Genomic DNA, 21775 nt, shown 5'->3' on the forward strand with positions numbered 1-21775 from the left:
CTTTCCTTTCCCCCTCCCTCTTTCCAGTTCATTTTGCAATCCCAGTTGGTTTCCATTCTTGGAGGTGACCATTCTTCAGGAGGTTGACCCTTTTAGCAGCAATATAATCAAACGAGCCGCCTTAGTGCTGGTGGTGGTCTCCACTCCTCCCGAGCAGCTGCAGCCTCAGCCCTCCACTGTCAAAGCTGGAAGAGGGGATTGTATTTCCTAATTTCCTGCAGAAGGCGAGTCTTGTCCATGTTGGCTTCTGCAAGGGCTATTTTCATGGTCTGAAGCTCCCTCTGCAACTCTGACACCTCCTTTAACTACAAGAGACAAACAGAGGGAAAATAAACCAGGAGTTTAAGATGATAGCTGGAGCAAGCAGATGCCTGGCAATCCTATTTCTTGTCTCCATGAACAAAGTTAATTCTGTCCTCAAACATTGCCAGTGAGATCCCACTGCAGTTTCATGGCACAGGAAAGTTTTTTTTTCCTTGGGCTCTCATGAATATTTTTACTCAAGAATTTAACCTTTGCCAATAGTAAGTTCAATAACATCAGAAAACAAACTGAAGCTAAGCTACTGTGATGCTTATGTGCTCCAGTTCTGCTCAGGGCCCTGTTTCATAGGATGCCATCTATGAATGGGAAGAAGAAGAAAAAGTCTCTGCACTAAATGGGTGAGACACACATGAGAAATGAAGTGCTGTGTCAGCAGCTAATGAATAAAATCCAAACTCCCAGTCCAGTTCTGTACCTAGTCAGCCACACTGCTCCCTTGATATGTGTTTTTCCATAGCAAGTGGTCAATTCACCAAGTAGACCTGGCATCAAATGGGAAGTGTAAGTAGAGAACAATGCATATTGAAAAATAAACAAGTTATCTGGTATTCAGATATATGGATCAAAATGGAATGGAAGTTCAAACTGAACAGCAGAAACCAGGCAACCTGAAACTCCCTGGCTCTAAGACTTACTCTACTCTGACAAAACTTGTATTTCTTTGTGGGAACCCCACAATTCCTATTTTTCTAACAAGGAACAGGACACAGTGGGAAGAAAGAGCCACTAAAAAAACCCCAAGAGATTTCTGAAAAGGAACAAGAGAGTTTATGCTGGGCAAGGTATCCATACTTCTCAGAATGCTTGTAAAAGGAGGTACAGCCTGTTTGTGTGCACTCCCTATCTGCAACACACCACACCTACCAGCAACTGCAAACACATGAAGACAAAAGACTTAATTTTCCAGCCTACTGCCAGCTAATGAGTTGTCCAGACAGCAACAGGCAGCAGTGACTCACCTGCAGTTCTCGTGTTCCTGCTGCTGGGGCTGCCAAGACACACTCCACTGGAGCCTTCTGCTCCTGAAGGACTGACACAGGTTTTTCCTGTTTCGGTGAGCCCTTCCCTTGTGGAGCTGGAAAGAAACATAGAACAAATTCAGGTGTAGACATTTATACAACAGGGTTCTCGGGACAAAAAGAATATCTTCAGCTTTTTAAGCACTGAAAAATTTCATTCCCATTTTAGAAGAGAGAAAATAAAGCAAGGGAAGAAAGAAGAATCTGTCCTGACTGTGTGAGCTCAAGGAAACACCAGGCATGAATTCAAGCTGCCAGTTCATGGTTTAGGTATAATCTGTTCTGCCCGAGGTATCAAATTTGCTCTCCAAACAAAACAACAAAAGCAGCAAGAACTAGAGAGGGAGGAATGCACGTGCATCCAGAGATGAACACGGCAGAGCAGCCAAAGGACCCAGGTGCTTGCACTGAAGACAGAAGATTGTTTGCCCATTCTGGTAGAAGTGACTGCAGAGGACAGAAGCAGGGACTGCTCACGCACAACAGCTCGTCCTTCTCAGCAGCAACCATCACATTTCAGTCCCAGTCTCCTCCAGCACCAGGCACAGCAGAGCACTACCTCCAGCACAGCCAGGGGGGTGCCAGCAGAGATTTAAAACAAGTTTCCCAACGTTGCTGACCTGTCAGATAGAACACTCCATCATCTCTGCGCTTCACAATGACGTGATCTACTGCCAAGGTGATGGGAACAGGGCCAGGGGAGGTAGGGTATACCCGGGGGGTGTCATCCTGGAAAAAAAAACAAAGCAGAGATGAGATGAAGTGCTGTGACAGCTCTGGCAACTCTGCAAAGGACTCCCCTTGCCCCCAGCCTTCACAGGAGTAGTGTTAACGATTGGCAGCGCTGCCAGAGCTCACCAAGGTCACCCACCACATGCAAAAGCCTGGCTTTATATATAAGGCTGCACATGAGTCTTAATCCACGTAGAAAGCACTCCCACAGATCAGAACCAAGCTCTGCCATATCCCTAATAAAGGCTGATGAAAAACCTACAACCACCACCCTGAAAGCTGCTCTCACAGTTGTCATCCTACAAATTCCCAATTCAAACTCCTAGCTAATATTCCTCAGCCAAAAAACCCACAATATCCTTTAGTCTGAAGATTTCCCTGCTGCTGTGCAGCAACACTAGTTTCTGCTTGTCAGTGGAGCCAAAATGTTGCTATCAAAAAAGGTTCAATCAAGAACTCCTGTCAGTGCCCCCCTCCTAAATATCAACCAGCTCTTAACATGATGTTTTTAATCTGTAATTCTCTAAATGTTTACAGAAAAGGTCAAATATTCCCCATTTCACAAAGCACTTGGAGGAATAGGTATTTAATTCTCTCCCTTGTGTCTGGAAAGCAGGTTATCAACAAAGCTGGAGAGAGAATCTGAATGTCAGGCTCCCATTTCCCCACAATCTGATCAATCAACAATTCCACTGTGTTACTCGTTCATCCTTAAGGCAGATTTTAGAAACAAAATAAAACAGTATCAGGAAAACAGGAGCTCTAGAGAGGCCCACAGCAATCCTGCAGCATCCTTTTCCAAGCAGAATCTTGCAGGTGAGCTCTGCCATCCTGGGGGGAATCTCTGGTTCCCCATACACTCACCTTTAATGTGATTTTGGCATCTACAACTTCTATCTCCATGGGAATCACCTCTGGAATTATTTCATCTTCAAGAAAGGGGCCAAGGTTGGTAAGGGAGGACATGAAGAGGTCTGCTGTGTAACTGTGGACCAGCATGTGAAGGAAGCCGTTCTGAACAGCAAGTGGTGAATGCACAGCAGCACTAGGTCCCAGTTCAAGACGTAAGCACACTTCTGGCTGGGTCTTACTACCTTCAGGGACTGGAGGCTTCTCTATACCTGGATCTCCTAGAGCTATAGCGAAAGATCTCATTGCAGAAGATATAAATGCAGTAACAAGATATAAACTCAAAACAGGTATTCTTGAAAAGCCCTTTACTGTCCAGATGCAAAACAGAGTCAAGTTCACAGTGACAGCAGCCTGAAATCATCCTTCACATGACATTAATTCAAATTTCAAATGACTAAAACTCCACATCACAGGAACTGGACCAGAACAGCACCAGAACTGGACTGTTTAAGCCCCCAGATGCATCCCTTTCTCTCACCATCTCAGCACACTTTAAAACTAGCCTTGGTCTTGCATATACACGAGTTAACCACAAACTCACCACTCCACTCTCCAGAACTGATAGGTCTTTCCAGGATCCTCAACACTACCTGATCTCCAAGCTTGGGGTTGGAACTGGATGAGCTTTAAGGTCCCTTCCAACCCAAACCAGCCTGGGATTCGATGATCTCGTATTCCACTTTGCCCTCTCGTGGCGACAGGCAGAACTGTTAAGGGATCAACAGTCCAGGAACTGCTCATGCTTTCACTTGAAGTTCTGGGTTGTAGGTGCTTTTGGCTTCGGTTTTTTTTGGAGTTGGATTGGAGGGTTTTTTTTGTTTGTTGGTTTTGGAGTGGTTTGTTTGGGGTTTTTGTTGGCTTTTTTTTGTTTGTTTGTTTTTAATTCAAATTTAGCCCTGGGGGAGTACCCTAGCCCAGAAGCATTATTCTCAGGGCAGGAATAACTTCATCTAAGTTCACCTAACTAATACCCCTAGATAGCTTTATTCACTCTTTTAATTCATTTATGCACCTTAGAAGCAATTAAAAAAATCCCAGTCAATGATTACTAGGCACCATAGAGCTTGACTGTGTAGGCACCTTGGAAATATCTTTCAAACATCAGATTTGAACCACTGACAGAGAGATATTAAGCATTCACATTCACTCACACACATGTCATATCCAGTCCTAAACACACGAGATGTTAACACTGAAGTACCAGTTAAAATGGAATATTCCCTGAGGGTGACCAGGATAAAATCCACTTATAAAAGTGCAGCTATAAAAGCAACGGATTCCAAGAGCCAGTGTCTTACCCAGATAGCCACGCAGGTACTGCCACATTCCAACATTGTTCAGTTGCTCTGGAACCACGTTTGTTACTTGTAAAGCAACAGACAAATCATTACCTCTTGCCTCTATTCCACAGTTCATCTCATTCAGCTTCAACATCAGGACAGACACCTAGAACAGCAAGGGACAAGCTCACTTATTAAAACAAACACCGCTGCGCCACGCGCTTCCAGATTCACTTAGAGACGGTGTGACAGTGAAAGGAAGAGAACTCTGACCAGCTGAAGGCTGGGGTCTTCACTCTGTGAAGTCGAGCTGTTTATTTCAGGAGACACTCCACCCTCGTCCTCTGCCATCAGGCTTGTTCTACTGCCTGTGTCGTGGATCTGAGGAAGGTGCCCTGAGGGAAGAGGGTCCAGGCTGGGTTCTGAAATGGAAAGAACAACAACAACTCATCAATTCTGTTTCTTTTCCTGGTTTTAAGAAGTCCTGATCTCAGTATCTGCCTGAATCTCATGGCCTATCAGCCTGTATGATCCTCTAGGGAATTCTCTCCAGCTCCTCAGATGAATTTAAGCAATATAGAGCTGAAGTGAAAGACATTCAGTGTACCCTACTTCCAACCAGTCCTTCCTAAACCCTTCCTCAAGGCTATGTACCACCTGCACACATTTACAGTCTTGCTCTAGTATGGCCAAATGCCTTAGAACACCATTGTTATGTGCAGGAGTCACCCTCTCCACTCATTTATACTCCTCATTCTCAAAGAAAAGGCAGAAAGCAGAGAGAGCCATCATGGATGAACTACTTATGACCTTCAAAGAGGAATGGCACGAGTGAATTCCATACAAACACAGCATGGTCCACGGCAGAAAACTGTTCACTGTTGTGAAATAAGAGTAGGGGAGAGGATCATAGAATGGTTTGGGTTGGAAGGGACCTTAAAGATCATCCAGTTCCAACCCCCCTGCCAGCAGCAGGGACACCTTCCACTAGACCAGGTTGCTCAAAGCCTCATCCAACCTGGCCTTCAACACTTCCAGGGAGGAGCAGCCACAGCTTCCTTGGGCAACCTGTTCCAGTGTCTCACCACCCTCACAGTGAAGAATTTCTTCCTAATATCTCATCTAAACCTCCCCTCTTTCAGTTGAAACCCGTTTCCCCTAGTTTAAAGCCCATTATCCCAGTTTAAACCCATTATCCCCTAGGATAAAGCCAACTGCTTCTTACCAGAGTCTGTGAGCATCACAAAGCCATCACTGCCATCGCTGTCCACAGACAGCCCATCCTCAGGGCCACTCCAATCCACAGATGTGGTGTCAAAGGAATGCTGGGATGCTGTCCTCTTCATGGAGAGGAAACGCATGCGGCTGCTGCCACTCCCGCCCGGAGTCACTGCTCCCTCTTCTGCTTTGGGCACAGACTCCCTATCAAAAATAAAAGGGATAAAGGCACGCAGCTTAGCCTCCAAATCACACTGATATTGGGCTGAACACTTGCAAGTCAGACTCTAGTGTACTTAGACCAACCCCAAGAGATGAAGATCTAACTTATTTCTAATCCAAATGATATGGAAATAAAGGGAGCAGTCAGCCTATGTTCCCCCCTTCCCAGCAGCCTTGCTGCTGCTGTTGTGAAGCACAGGAGGATGGCCCACTCACTTGGCTGGAGGGAGAGAGAGCATTTTCTGCATGGTGGAGGTCATCTTCTCCCGGCTCAGGCTCAGAGCATCTTTTGTTATAGACATGGCTTCTTTAGTCAGGTCCATAGTCACGTGCAGAGCTTCCTTCGTGGCATCCTTGGTGATATGCAGCGCACTAGACAACTCCACCTCGATGTTCTTCAAAGGGATGAGTTCTGTCTGGCCATTGAGAGCGATGTTTCCTCTCCCCGAGGGCTGCGTGTCTGAGGTTGGGCTAGAAGGGAGAGCTGGAGGGCTCTGAGGATGGCTGCTGGTCTCTGCTGATCTTTCTGCAACCAGGGCTTCCACAGCTTCATGTGCTTCCTCTATCAAACCTTTCTCCTCTACTGTACTCAGAGCTCCATCACTTGGGGATTTCGGGAGTCTCTCCAGTGGTACACTGGCTACACTGGTACCTGTATTTTCAATCCCGCTGTCCTCTGGGACCTCTGAGGTACTGCACACTCCCTTCTCTGAACTGGTCTCTGATTTCAGCTCCTTCTCTTCAGCCACCAGCCCCTCCTTGCTGTCTGATGGTGAGAGCTCAGACTCAATCAGGCTTGTTGTGTCTGAGTCAAGAGATCTGGGTTCCAAGACAGACCCTGGTGCAGGGTTCATGAGTAGGGCCACTTCAGCACTATGGAACATAACTCCTACACAAGCAGACATGAGATCTAAAGGAGACCCAGTCACTTCCTGGGTATCTTGGGCCAACTGCTCCTGTAGTGTTTGCAGAACTTCTCTCATCCTGAGCAGCACCAAGTATTGGTAGTGGTTGAGGCGAACTTTGATATGAACAGATGAGGACATCAGCATATGGATATCAGCAGAGGCTTCCAGCTCTTTATTATCTACTCCATCATCAATTTCAGAGCCAGATTCTCTCAAGACATTCATTGTCTCTGGGACCTTGTAGATGTTCTTCAGATCCTGGTCAGTCTTTGATCTTTGACAAACCCCATGTTCTGTGGAAAGGTTCTTATTCTTGGAGTGATTGCTAAAGCTGGCAGAAGGCTTGATTTTCAACTCGGAGGCAGCCAACTCCTGTCGTTTAGATATCTGAGCTTGTCTCCATCTCTTGGGAAGGCAGGCCCAAATGGAAAGGGGAAAAGGGTCAACAAAACTAAGGGCTCTGCCCTTTGAGCTTTCAGCTCCCTCGAAGTCCAGGGAAAGCTCAGTGAAATTCATAGACCACAGATCTTCAGAGGCAGAGGTTTTGTGTAGTAGCTGGGGAGAGCCTGGCTGCTTCTCAGGGCCACCATCCACCTCATACGCATGGCGCAAGAAAAGGGTGTGGAGGAGGCTGAAATTGTCCTGAGACTTTGGGAACTTAGTGTAGCTGGAGTGGAAGAATTCTGAACTGGCAAATTTACGGAAGAGGCTCTGGAGATCCTGACAGCTGCAAAAGGGAGCGTGGCGAGTGTTGGTGGCAGTCATCTCCGACATGCAAATGCAGAGTGTCTGGGGACGATCCTGATGGTCAGTGACTTTCTTCTCCACAGGGATGTTAAGCTACACAGAGGAGGAAAGACATTACAAGTAAAGCTGTGAGAAGGGAAATTAACAGAGGCTTATCTACACGAAGCTCAGTTGTGGAATATATGAACAATTGTGAAGTCTTGGTCTCTACTAAAATAAAGGCCTTTAAGCCTCCTCACAAAACCGCTAACAAGGGTAGTCAGTGACAAACACCAGAGGACATCAGTGCAGCCCACTGGGAACTGTACGAGAGTCAAAGTGGTTTCCAAAGCCCAGAAAACAACTTTTGACAACTTGAACTATCAATTTCTCCTTGAAACTGTTTTCATAAACACTGACTTGCCTCCCTAGACAACTCAAGCATCTGCTTTACTGCTCACAGATCAAAACAAAACTAACACAAATGGTAGACAGAAGAAAGTTAGAGAATGGCAGAGGTTTTGTTTTCTCATTCTGGACTGAAGTCATGTCCTGGTCTCATGTTCCTTCCACAACAGGGAGGGAGAGAACACTGAAGACTGGGGAAGGAAGGAAATGAAGAGTACCTTCAGCCGGAAGCCATCCAGTCGAACATCAACATGCTCATCATGTTTGCCTGAGTCCTCCAGCTTGTAGATGGCTTTGAACTGTTCTAAGCTGCGATAAAGATCCAGACAGAAGAGGTTTATCCAGAGCACACTTGCTGTATCCAGGGTAAGCGTCAGGCCGTTCAGCTGTACATACAGGTTGGGGCATGGAACTAGAATGAAACAGAAGCAACACAGATTAATAGCAGCAGAAAAGGCACTTCACACTGACTACACCAATGCAGAGGGCTTCAACACCCACTGGAAGACAAGATCTCTTGAGGAAAGGGAGAAGCTGTGGTGCACTAGAGAAACAAGATGTTCCAGGTCTCACATCAAGCCAGAGCACCCTACAGTTCTCCTCCAGTGCTAATCAATAAGGTAGAACCCCAAGAGTCGGGCAAACACAACAGCTCCTTCAATATGTTCCTGGCTAGGTTATTTTGCAAGTACAACTTTGCTTCCACATCAGAAGACTAAACAAACATGGACACCCAGAGAATATGGAACAGGGTTAACAACCTAAATAATTGAGAGTTGACTGATTCTTTAAGAAACTTAGGAAAGAAGGTGCTAACCTTGGTGTATTACCTGGAAAGTCCTGATTGTCTGGGAAGTAATACTCTGTGAATTCAATATGGATTGCAGAGACCTGATCAGGAAGTTTGAAGAATTTTCTACTACATGAAAGCAAGGTGGAGGGTTTCTTACTTTGTTGACCAGCTGTAGAAACCTGAAAACACAAGGGTAAGGAGAATTGGCAAAACAAAGTGTCTCAGTAACCCTGCAGTCTCCTGTATTCAATCCATCTCATTTACACATCAAACACACGCTGCTTTCAAGTAAAAGTACAGCTTTTTTCTACCTGCTAATATTGCCAACTCCTCTCCTTTGAGGGAATTCAGCTCTTTATGTCTCCTGTCACTGCTAGTGAGAGCCATGACAATCAGAATTAGACGATGTGAATAAACAGAACTGAAATATGTTAAAGCTTTCTTAAAGATTAAAAGCATGTTGGTAAGTCCATTACAGTATCTGGTACTGATCATGCTCCTGCAATGGTTACAGGGCATGTGGATGTAGGGTCTGACCCAGTCTAGTGATGCTTTCTGTCCTGGGTCAGAAAGCATGAGTGAAGGCTTATTCCTTCTCTGTCAACTAATCCATATCCTCATTAAACTTCTCAAACACATGAAATTTTTTACCCTTTACCTTTGCTTGATGCAAGTTTAGATGTGAACAGACACAGAGTGCAAAAACTCTGTGGCTATGCATGCAATTTCCTCTGAACATAAAAATTACCAGCAGTTCATATTTGGTTTAAAAGTTTTACACGCAACATCATAGTGGCATTTGGGTTCTCTGGGCAGAGTTTTTATTGTCTTGGATGATATAGGATTTGCATTATTTATTTGAATTGTATCAGATTAAAATTCTTTTTTTAAAGTGACATGAACATCTCCAGACTCTGCTCATATCCCTACCTGGTGAACATCCAAGTCATCCACTCGAACTACCACACAGCTGGATCGAAGCCGGTTCCAGGGAGGGTGCCTGAGTCGTGGCAAACTTGTGGGAGGGACACGGCCTTTCTGTAAGGAACTTTTATGAGGACTCAACAAAATATCTGTGAGGATAGAAAAGCAGAATCAGCAGGGTTTTACTCATCATCTTTGTATCAAACTTCACCATCAATACCAACATGTATGTGCTTGCAGAGCAGAATTAACAGTCCCAAAATTAGAAACAGATGGGCACAGCTAGGCAGGGAAAAAAACAAACCAAACAACTTAGGACTTTTGAAGGAAGAACACTGTGAAAGCTGAGTCTGCTCTGTAGCAAAAGAACACGTTCTTCAGCCAGGCTAAGTATTTAATTTACTCCTTATATCATAGAATGGTTTGGATTGGAAGGGACCTTAAAGATCATCCAGTCCCAACCCCCCTGCCAGCAGCAGGGACACCCTCCACTAGACCAGGTTGCTCAAAGCCTCATCCAGCCTGGCCGAGAACACTTCCAGGGAGGGGGCATCCACAACTTCCTTGGGCAACCTGTTCCAGTGTCTGACCACCCTCACAGTGAAGAACTTCCTCCTAATATCTAATCTAAACCTCCCCTCTTTCAGTTTAAACCCATTTCCCCTTGTTCTGTCATTAGTTGCCCTTATGAAAAGTCCCTCCCCAGCTTTCTTGTAGCCCCTTCAGGTATTGGAAGACCACTATAAGATCTCCCTGGAGCCTTCTCTTCTCCAGGCTGAACAGCCCCAACTCTTTCAGCCTGTCTTCATAGGAGAGGTGCTCCAGCCCTCGCATCATCCTGGTGGCCCTTCTCTGGACTTGTTCTAACTGGTCCATGTCTTTCTTATGTTGGGGGCTCCAGAACTGGACACAGTACTCCAGGTGGGGCCTTACAAGAGCAGAGTAGAGGGGCAGAATCCCCTCCCTCAACCTGCTGGACACGCTTCTCTTGATGCAGCCCAGGATACGGTTATTGGCCTTCTGGGCTCAGTTACACAGAAACTCAATAAATAAGCTGGGAAAGTGACCACTGCAGTCTGTCCATTCTTGCTGCAATGTTATTCCAGCATGATAGCCACTTTCCTTTGCCATGATATTTATCAGTTTTAGTGTGCTGTGGATTTCTGCACCAAGAAATCAGCCTGCTAAATTGGGGAGAGGTGACTAGAGATACTGCTGGACAGAGCAAAATTGTTAAAACTTAGTAAAGCAGGAGATGGTATCAAATGCCATTACCTGGTTTCTTTTTGAAGGGGGAAGGTGGAGTTCTGGCAAGTGGAGGGTCCTTTTCTTCATAATGCTTCTCCATCTTGCTTTGAAATTCACTGACCAATTTCTTTGCCCACTGACCTCGTGCTTCCATTGCTTCACTGTACCTCACCCAATGCTTGCAGGCATCTCCTGCATGAAAGCAAACATCCTGGCTTTAAAAATGAGGTTCCTGGATACACACAACCCTCCTGTGCCTCTCAAATGTATAGAAATCTGTACAGCATTCATCTTTATTGATACCAGATCTGGAATATGCAATATGCAGCACACTAAATGCTTGGGAAACAAGTGCAGGCTTTCACACAACAGAGCTGGCCCTACCAGCAAGTGTTCCAAATTCAAGTGTTGGAAAGAATGCCAAAGTCACTTTTCCTTGATTCTTCAGTTAACTACAAACAGATTTTCTCCTGGGATACATCCCATAATCCTTCCAATTTGATTAGGCACATGTAAGAACCAAATCCAGAGCTTAAGCAACTGAAAAGCAATCCCAAGCTTCAACTTTATGTCTTTACAAGAGACAGCAACTTACTCCTCTCTTTGTACTCTGCTCTGCCAGCAACTTGTCAGTCATACTCCAACAGGTAAATCAGATTAACCCTGCCTGTGAGGATTTAAGTCCCAAGGCCTTTGTGCAGCCTTTCTTCCAGTCCTCTCTGAAACCATATAGCATCACTGTTCTTTAAATTCTTTTTTTATCCTCCTCCTCAAGTTGGGAGGTCACACACTCCCCTACCTGCCCTGTGGAAAGGATAGTAGTCAAAAGCCATCCTCCTGAAGGTCAGCTGCATGGCACCTCCCAGCATCCCATGCTTCGAAGCACCTATGGAAAACAGAAAAACCATGATCAGCTCTGCAATCCAAGTCCTGATCCAGGAGAATTCAAAACAATATTGCTTTGATTGCCACCACTGATTGATTGTCACCGTGGTCAGTATTAGGGTATCATCTTTTAAGAAAGCTGTATCAAAATCTTCTCCTAGGCAAGGAAAAGGACAACTGAATGTAACAGGCCAACAGTTTATATTGTAAGAACCAGATCTAGATTCTCAAATACCAAAATGCAAGATCCCATTGCTTCTTAGGCCACTATCAATTACACTTCCTGCTACAATGACCAGCACTTGTGTTTCCAACACTTGCTGGGAGGGCCAGTGAAAGAAAGAGAACAAAACTGAGCTAAGATGTTGGTAACAGCAGCTCAGGAGACAGCGATACACAGACCAATTAAAAATATCTGGAATAGTGATGGATGTGGGGAGGATAATTTTTCTTAAAGGGAAGGTGTGTAAAACCAAACAGTACAATTCGGATCAGGGATGGCTGTGGAGGGAGAGAAAGAGGTACATTTGCCTCAAAATACAAAAAAAGTACTTGGAAATATATCTCAGTAAAGGGGAGCAAGGAATAAAACAGACAGTAGCAAAGGCTTGCTTGAAAAGAACATGGTAAGCAGGGGAATGGTCTGTCAAAGGTGGCAAAGAATCCTTGTAGCTATGCTACTGTGAATGTCCTGAACTGTCAAAACAAACATTTTCTCACCAAGTGGAATAATCACACTTTATTCCCATTGCTCAATACCAGGTTGTTCCTGGAGCACATCCTCTATCACTTCAACTAAGTCACTGGCAACCACATCCACTGATGGACTCCCCCATGTTTGTCCCACGGAGCCAAGAAAGATTTTCCAATATCTACTTCAGAGAAACAGAACTGATCTCTCCATCAGCCTCAACAACTGCCTATTGCCTCACTGGGGAACAGTAAGATGTTTTCAAAAGAAAAATCCTCCTTCAAGAGAGAACTGATGCCTGGATGAATGTTTTCCTCCTGCAGTGTCCTCCTGATGCTGCTCTCACAGTTACCTGACTCTCGAGTGTGGCTGTCATCGCAGATATGCAGATCCAAGCGTGAGATGAGGAGGTGGTATGATGACTCTTTCATGTCATGCTTATCAAAGTATTGACCAATGCTACTTGCATTTGGGCTGACTCCAAACGGCTGAGACCAGGACTGCTGGGTACTTGGAGCAGGTGGTGTGATCTGTTAGAGAGAGAGAGACAAGCTCAGTAACAACTAATAGAAAGCAAAACAAAAAAGAAAAGGAAAAGAAAAAGAGGTTATAATGCAATTAAAACTAAATGATGAAATCTCCCAGACTGCAAGGCATCAATTTATAGAAATTGAATTGGGACCCCAGAAATCTGGATCCTTTCCTATGTTCTCATGAACAAAACTCTTTGTCTGTGGTTCTCCCTCCTCTACATCAAGCTACTATTCACTTATCTTGAAATATTCTTTAAGACTCCTGGACAAAAAGGGCTAAGTGTTCCTGATCCCTCCTTCTACATAATCTCACTGCACTCTGCAGAGTCCTCCTTCCCCACAGCTTCCACCACCAGCAGCAGTGACATTTCTCTTCCCTCATCCTTGTCTCTGAAAACATCTTTTGTCTTCTGCCCTACGTATTTATTCTGTGACATGAGTCAGACAATTACTCAGCCCAGCATTTTGAAAACAATGCAAGTGGTCAGGGAAGTTCAAGGTTAGTGGCAGAAGCTGCTGTTCTAAGGTTCTCATACACTGCTAAGCTATATGTGAACCAAAGAACAACTGCAAAAATCAAGCACTCTCTCCAGAGCATTAGGAAGAAAAAAAACCAAACCCAAACAACACCAGTGAGACTGGATGCCCAGGTTCTCCCTTGAGCATCACAGCTCACTATGGTTTTATGTCATAATTTACTGTACCAGAGCCCCTTCCCCCAGGCCTAGGCAGACTGTCATTCAGAGGCAGCAAACATTATTTCTACAACACATTCATTGCTTATTACCAAATCAAATCCTCATGGGACCCTACGCAACTTTCCACGTGCCAGCCAAATCTGGAAAGCCATGCAACTTCACACCATTTTTTCCCTGCCATCTGACACAATCTAGCCTGTGACTATGTAAGAACATTCTCTAATGCTTATTGGCAATTAATCCAACTCCTCTGGTCACTTTGTTACCCAACAGCAGCCCACAATCCACAAAATGCTGACCTGACACCAAGGGCCAGATGCCACACAAACAGAAACTGTCTCTTTACCTTGTCTTTTCCTTTTTCCTGACAGATCAACATCCAAATCTTGACCCACTCACCTGTACAGACTCTGGTGCCAAGCTTTTCCTCTGCTGGGCAGACTTCTCCATGGCTTCACTCAGAGACTCTGCATATTTCATCATTGCTTTCAGCTGAGAGTCTGTCAGCACCCAGAGCAGATCATCAAGGAGAAACATCAGCTTAGATGCCATCACGTTGCAATCTTTGGTCTGAAACAGCAAGGAGGAGTCAAGGACTTTTAAGAATTGCAACTATATACATACGTTCTTCATAATACACAGAAACTGTAGCAGAAACAAGAGATGCTGCTCTGAAACTCATCTGAGAGGGAAGTTAACTTATCTGGGGGATGTCCACAGCGTCTCCTCTTTAGGAGGCAAGTTGCTGACTGGTTTAAGAAAAACAAAAAAAAATAAAGAAGAGATGGTTTGGGGTTTTTTTTAATCATCACATTTCCATTGACAGCTAAAAATAAGGCTACTATAATAATCTCCCACTAAAGAGATGACAGCTCTCCTTGGGATGTACAAATGGATTTAAAAACTTGTTCCACACTTGTTATCCTTCCCTGGGATAAAAACTGCTTTGACATTTGGCAAGAACACAGCTGTCTCAAACAGGAAACACAGAGAGACAGCAGCTTGGGCTCAACACTGGTGAAGGAAAAGATGGGTTGCTGAGGAACACGGGAGGAAATCTGCATCATCACTGTACCAGGTAGGGAGACTGTATCCTGCAAAGTACAGAGGAAACTCTCACCCTTCTCTTGAGGGAGATCTGGATTCTCCCTTGGTTGGTAATGAGTCTCAGAGGAGTAGTAACAGGATCCTGATCACCATTGTCAGTGGCATCTGCTTCTATCCGAAGTGTCTGCCAGGTGAGCTCTTTGAATGTCAAAACCTACCCAGAAGGAGAAAAATAGGAAAATGCTGAGATCTTCAACAACTTTAATGTTTAAAATAAACGCTTAGAAGATGTGGAATGAAACAAGGCCACAGAAAAAATCATTCAACACACTTTTCTACTGTGATCCCAGTACAAAAGGGAAGTCATGCCCCAGGTAACATCTCACCCCTTCTCTCACACTGAGTTTAAAACCAGACAAACCACAAGGGCATTCAGAGCTTCTCCAGTTTCATTCTTTCAGACTGGAGGAGCTCAGAGAAAGCTCTGAACACAAGTCAGCTCTCAGCCACCCTGTTCCAGCAAATGGTAGTCAAGCTGACCAAAGCTCCCTACCATCACTGTGTGAGAATTCAGACAGCAGCCTGATCACCCCAGAGAACTTGGGTAGCAGGAGTGCCACTCTACTGTGCACACTATGACAGGCAACACAAGAGGACTCTTTACCTCTCCTCTCTGTGGATCAGTAATGCGGGTGAGTCGCAAGTCACTCTGTTGCCAGTTTGGGTTGACACTGTAGCCTTGGAGCTGCCATAGCTCAAAAGAAGCATGAAAGGCCTTGGAGTGAATCTTGATGGTGATGGAATTGACAACAAAAAACATCCCCTCCACGACCTTTTCAGCAAAGCCATATTCACTGCAAAGAGAAGATCCCTCAAAGTCATCACCTGTTACAATAAAAGGCCTGGTAGAGGTAAGAATACAAACAGAGAGACTCCAGGGTTTACAAGCAATATCAGAATCACTTAAAGCTGAGTGCAGAGAGGCCAATGGTTAATCACTGAGAACAACAGCCACCCATACCCCAGCAGCATGTCTGAAAGAAACCACAGGGCTCAGGGTCTGACCTTTGACCTGCAGCAAGAGCAATGGGAGACTGTCCGTTGGGTGGCCGAGGCTCTTCACATGTTCGCATCTCTACCTCCACTTTATCCAGGTACTGTAAAGACAGAACATGGGAGCAATAAATACAAGACCAAGAGTTAAGCTCAGCCTACCAGCCTTAGTTCTGAGACTCTAGAGCAGGGATAAACAAGCTCTGGAGTCTCGAGCCTCTTCAAGAGTCTCATGTGTTAAAGCTCTCACACCATCAGTGCCAGGATTGTTGGGTAACCTGAATCCCCAGAAGTGGGAGGAAAACAAACAACAAAAACCAGGCACGAGGTTGCCCTGGACTTCACTGAGAGCTCAGCTCCATCCTGCGGTGAAATGTGGGTCTCCTGGGAGGTCACTCGTCACCAAACAGAATTATTCTCAGAACTCCCCTTCCCCTATGTGCTAAGGGCCTAGAGGATTTAGGTCAAATGAAGATTTGAGCATGCATTACAGTTTCCCTTTGCAGATTTTTTTCTCAAGTAGAAGAGATTAAAAAGGGTGAGGAAGAAAAGGAATGAACAAGAAAAGAAACATTACCAGGCAGATTGGGTGTGTTTTCAGCTTTGTCCACTGGATCTGAAACAATAAAGTTGACGTTAAAAGAGTTGTCTTCACATTGGAATGGTTGAGAAATTGCAGGAAACCATTTGAGCTCAAAGTTTGAGCCCCATTTCTCTGAGAAACGTCCACAGTGACAATCCATCGTGTCTTACTGAATCCAGGTCAAACAGGCTCACACAGACAAGTGAAAAGACATGCCAGCCACCAGACCTATAAATCCAGCTTGGCTTTTGGATCTCACATATCATCACGAGTAATAGATATTCTGAAGGTCAAATTCTGATTTTTTCACATTCTTTTATGGAGAATGTTCTTGTCCTTAAAGAGTTTACAATTAATTGCTGCTGTCACTGAAAGTCAAGTAGCTTTTGAAGACTGTGCACAAACCAAAGAGATCCATTTTATTTTCTTATAGCAACACTTATTCCGCAGTTCTCGTAGGAGGGAGAACAAATGTTTGCTACTAAATTAAGCAGATCTGACTCTAAAAACAGAGCGGATCAGATGAGCAAGACAAGCTCATTTTTACTGTCACTTGGCAGAGCTGAATTTTTTTTTATAGCAAGTTTTAATAACCATATTTCTTTTATAGCAAGTCTCTTCCATATACTAAAAACTCTTGCATTCATGTAATGCAACTATGGTGAGTACAAACTGACATTAAACAAGCTGGCATTTCAGATCAACTGGGAAAAATAAAAAAAAGGATTTTTTGCTCTAAAAAGCACAAGGAGGAAGAACTTGTCAAAGAGTTCAGTGTGCAAAAGTGCAAGTGCACGCATAATTTCATCAGTTATGCCTGGATAACTGTGGGCACAAAGGCTGACAGGGCGCAGAGCGCAGCTTTTCACGTGCGCTATTCACACATCCTACAAATGGCATTTTCAACAATTAAAAGTTCAGTTTTATTTTTACAATACCTCACAGCATAATTAGGCTTTCAGAGAACTGCACTCCCATTTCTCTCTGCTTCCTATTCCTGTTGGAGGTCAGTGTTACTTCATTAGAATTAAAATAAAAATCAGTAGGGATGAGAGGAGACAGAAAACTCCTCTGCTATCAAAATAGCAAGGAAATGTGAGGGAATGACCAGAGAGGTCTGTAAGATCCTAAGTGACATGGAGGTGATGAACAAGGAGCAATTGTTCACTATTTCTTCCAATAACAGTACCAGGAGGTTATCAACTAAAATGAATATATGCAGGCTTGATACAAGCAAAAGCAGATGTGCTTTAGCTGTGAAATTCTTTGCCATAGCACACTCTGGATGTTACATGGGTTCAGAAAGCATCTGGGCAAATTCCTGGAAATTCAGCAGCAGCTATTAAACACAAAGACATCACTGCTGGCTTCACAGAATCACAGAATATTAGGGATTGGAAGGGACCTCAAAAGCTCATCCAGTCCAACCCCCCTGCCAGAGCAGGAACCTCAATGAGATCACACAGGAAGGCGTCCAGGTGGGTCTTGAATGTCTCCAGAGAAGGAGACTCCACACCCTCCCTGGGCAGCCTGTCCCAGGGCTCTGGCACCCTCACTGGAAAGAAGTTTCTTCTCAAGTTGAAGCAGAACCTCCTGTGTTCCAGCTCACACCCATTTCCCCTTGTCCTACCAAACTTATGTCACTTACGTCACCTGAAGGTGAGGAAGGACCACAGAACACTTTTCCTGTGCTTCTCTCAGCATCCTCTACCACCTGCTGTCAGCCACCATCGGGGCAAAGCACTTGGCAAAGGCAGCCTTTGATGCAACCTGCTGTGGTTACCTCACAGCATTCAATCAGCAAATCTCACCCCTAAAGCACAGCATTTGAGATGTGTGGATGGAATGATTCTTCATCAGAAATTCCCAGGTGACAAACAGAAGCTATCAACAGAAGGCCTCAACTACATCTGGGGACACGAGGGCAGCCTCCTCTGCTCACCTTGATCGATGCCTTGTTACAGTAGACCCGAGTGATGGCGAGCCAGGTGGGCAGCTCCAGCACATTCTGCAGCACCTCTTCATCCAGCTCTATGTTGGTCAGCTGTCCCTGCCCTTTCAGCGTGCTCAGGTTGATTTTGTCTGGAGAGAGATTCTTGGTGAACCTACAAGAGAAGAAAGAGGAGACTAAAAACAACCCCAGACAACAAAGCTGCTGAGACTAGGGGAGCCTTTAAGAGAGCTATTTGAACTATAAAGACTGCTTGCTGTTTTGTTAAAACCTTTCTGACATTTTTAAACCCAGGGCATGCTAATCACTCCAGGAAAAAGTGTTTTTACACTTTGACATTTGAAGGACTTTTTTGTTTGGTTGGTTTTTGTTTTAAATCAAATTCAAATCTGAGAAACTGAAAATTCACTTTAAACCACTGAAAACCTTGAAACCAGCAAAACTGCCCTGGGATAAAACCAAAGCCAAACTGCAACAGGTCAGTCACTTTACTCCCCCCAAGAAGTGCCACATCAGCAGTGAAAAGTTTAATTATCTAGTTTCTTTTTGAAGTTTTTGATACAGGAAAGTAAAAAGATCATTAGTAGATTCCTTTTATGGCTGTCTCTTTAAACACCAGCCTGGCAATCCAGCCTGCTCCTTGGTCAGCAGGTCTGAGCATGCAACCCAACTCCCCTCCCGAGTGACCAGCCCAAGCTCCCGTCCTCCTCTCCTTTTGGCAACCAGAAGCTGCTGCTCTCTCTGGTTGCAATTCCTCCTCCCAAGTGTTTCTGTTGTTTCCACCTCCCTTGTATGGGGCTGAGTATCTTCAGATCCCTCATGTCCCCGAGATTTAAATGCAATGGATGAAACAATTTCAGGAGGACTGCTCGAAAGCAGTGGATTCTGGTGGAGATCTGAAAACCTCTGACTTTCATTAAAACCACTGCGGTCCCTAAGGAACCAGAAGAGCCAGTTGAGAGGACAACAGACCACAGAGGCTGTATGTGTGTCAGCAAAACCTCACCAGTTCGGCTGCCTCCATCAAACACCCTTCTGTATAGAAGGGGATGATGCCAAGGGAGCAAAGCAGCTTGCACTGTGTGGTCATAAGATTCAAAGCTGCCAAACAACTTACCCACTGCTGAAGCCAGGGCTTACTCCACACGTTCCTCCCTGCTAATGCTAATTCTAATTCTGGACAGTGGTCCAGAAAGCGGAAGAGAAAGAAAGACCCTATTGTCAGCGTAAGCAGGATTAGTCCCACAGTGAGTCACACGCTGCTGTTCTCCCTCCTTTCCCCACACCAGCAGTGTGGGTCACTTCTCTGTGAAAGGCACAAAGGGCATCTCTTGAACAAAGCCACTGCTCAGAGGGGATGAGGAACCAGAGACACACTGCCAGGATGGCAGCTGATGTGACCACCGTAGGAGCACGAGGTGTAGTCCAAAGCTGGTTGAGATGCCTGGTCAGTCAACCCAGGGCTTCCTGGAGGAAAAGTGCATTTCCAAAGCGAATGTTTTGTTAGATCACAGAATACCAGGTTGGAAGGGACCTCAAGGATCATCTGGTCCAACCTTTCTTGGCAAAAGCACAGTCTAGACAAGACAGCCCAGTGCCCTGTGAAGAGCGGCTGATGTCAACCCTACATTACTGATGCAGCAACTCCTGGAAGAGGAGGGTGCCACAAACAGCTGTGAGTTCACCTGCTACTGCTTTTCACCTTGATCCCTGCCACTGTAGAGTCTTCTGCTGCCACAGAAGCCTGAATCAGACGTTTCCTGTGTCATGCTGTCACCTCCCTCCCCTGAGCCAAAGGTACACACTGACAGCTGATTAAAGACCAAGTTTGGAACACACCTGCCAGCTTCTCAGGCTGACACGTTCACTTCAAACCTGTTACTCACTTTAAACCCAAAGCCTTCTTGTTTAAACACACCCAGGAAGGCGGCCAAGTTCAACACTGCTTCTCAGCATCTGTACAGAGAAAAAACATACCCCAGAGTGTGCTACAGCGGCTGCTCCACTGGTGGGGAGATGCAGGGATATGCTGAACCTCTGTAAGGTTTGCACTTGGTGTCCCTCACAATCTCAGACACTGCTGAAAATCAGACCAACTACCCCCAGAAGCAATACACGAGCACATTGTCTTGCATTAGGGCATCAACTCAGTCAAAAGCTGTTGTAATCACGTCCACTGGGATTGAATATTAAGAATAAAACAAATACAACCTGAATAAAAAGCACTTGGCACTGTTAAGCTCACAGGCTGCTGCGGGTGGTGATCAGCTTACAGGTGGGGAGAGGCTGAGGCACAAAGCAGCTTTCTCACACTTGTACAGGAAGGATCAAGCTGCAGGCGTCTCAAATCCTCACCCCGGGCTAATCACGCTTAGATGGGGAAGCTGCTTTCAGCTGGCAATGCAGAAGCAAAATATAAGGACAATCCAGGGCATTACTTTTATTGTGTGTGTGTGTGTATCAAAAAAGTAACACAGTGAAAGGGACACTAAAGCTGTGAAACAGGACACTGGTGGACAGAGTGGTATGAAACATGACCGAGCTAAAAACAAATAACTATTTGTAATCATCTGCAGGGAAAGGTTGGACAGGTGGGAAAACCACCAAGAGTACTACCAGACTCTACAGAAAAGTCCTTTTATGAGGCATTCTAAATGCACCAAAATGCCTTGTTCCACCCCTGAAGGAGAGGTTACAGACCCCACCAATGATGGGACCACAGAAGCTGCAAGTTTTGTAAAAAAAACCCCAAAAAATCAACAAAAAAAACTGAAAAAAAATCTCTTTTTTAAGCCACACAGTCAAAATTTCTGAAGTCATGCCTCTTACCCAGTCCTCCGCTCTCAGTTTCTCTCCCTGTAAAGGAATCTGAGATCTTCAAACAGGAAAATCCTCAAATTTAAGACATTTTGATACATGTAATGCATGTTAGATGTGGCTTACAAGAGGCAAACAGATGAAGTGTGCCTGTGAACTCAGGAGTTCACAGATGCCAAATCTTCATTATGTCTTGAAAGGAACTACTTTGGTCACTGCCAGGGGAAGGAAAAAGCAGTAAGAGCAGACAATTTTAGATGTTTGTTGGCAGACTCACTCCATTCATACTCAGCAACAGTAACATTTTTGGCAGCATGGATTGTTGGCTTAAAGAAAAGTGAATGAAAATGATAGTTATTAGGAAAACTGACAGTGGGGGATATTTGCACTTTCTTTTTCTTTTTTTTTTGCAACTCTAACAGAAGTCACCCAGCACTAAGCCAGCAAACTGGCTAAGACAGCACTCCTTTTGAGCTTGCCAGGATTACCATGACAAAAGTCAAAGCAGAAAACCTTTTTTCTATCTTCTATAGAATTGTCACTGCAGAGTCACAAGGGCATTTTGCATTTGTGTACACTTAGATGAGCACGCATGCATCCACGCTGACAATACCCTGAGCAACATTTTGTCTCTGAAAAGTGTCTGATCTGCTGCACAATAGCCAAATGGACCATCACAGCATTGATAGAAAGCCTTCAAGTGAATAAAAAAAGGTCTTGCTGCATTCACAATCAAGGCCATGGGAAATAAAAGTTAGAAGCTGGCCTGGTTTGGAGCTGGGCCAGAGCTGGTTCTGTTCAGC

The 21775-nt window shown here is 44.9% G+C and overlaps 1 protein-coding gene across 1 annotated transcript; it reads right to left on the minus strand.

Annotated features, from left to right (window-relative positions):
* Positions 1-179: 179 nt before the first annotated feature.
* On the minus strand, positions 180-20126 carry BLTP3A (bridge-like lipid transfer protein family member 3A). The gene is made up of 21 exons (XM_029086554.1): positions 20074-20126; positions 18147-18309; positions 16199-16237; positions 15634-15725; positions 15233-15422; positions 14642-14782; positions 13921-14091; positions 12643-12820; positions 11514-11600; positions 10742-10906; positions 9473-9615; positions 8580-8721; positions 7968-8161; positions 5924-7455; positions 5493-5689; positions 4541-4689; positions 4286-4433; positions 2940-3211; positions 1964-2072; positions 1284-1399; positions 180-305 (listed from the first exon to the last, which is right to left on the minus strand). The coding sequence occupies exons 1-21, from the start codon at positions 20109-20111 to the stop codon at positions 180-182; spliced, it is 4392 nt and encodes a 1463-aa protein (XP_028942387.1). The 5' UTR covers positions 20112-20126.
* Between the last annotated feature and the right edge of the window lie 1649 nt (positions 20127-21775).

This window comes from Antrostomus carolinensis, unplaced genomic scaffold, assembly GCF_000700745.2.
Source record: "Antrostomus carolinensis isolate BGI_N321 unplaced genomic scaffold, ASM70074v2 scaffold42118, whole genome shotgun sequence".
In the NCBI taxonomy this organism is placed as follows: Eukaryota; Metazoa; Chordata; class Aves; order Caprimulgiformes; family Caprimulgidae; genus Antrostomus; species Antrostomus carolinensis.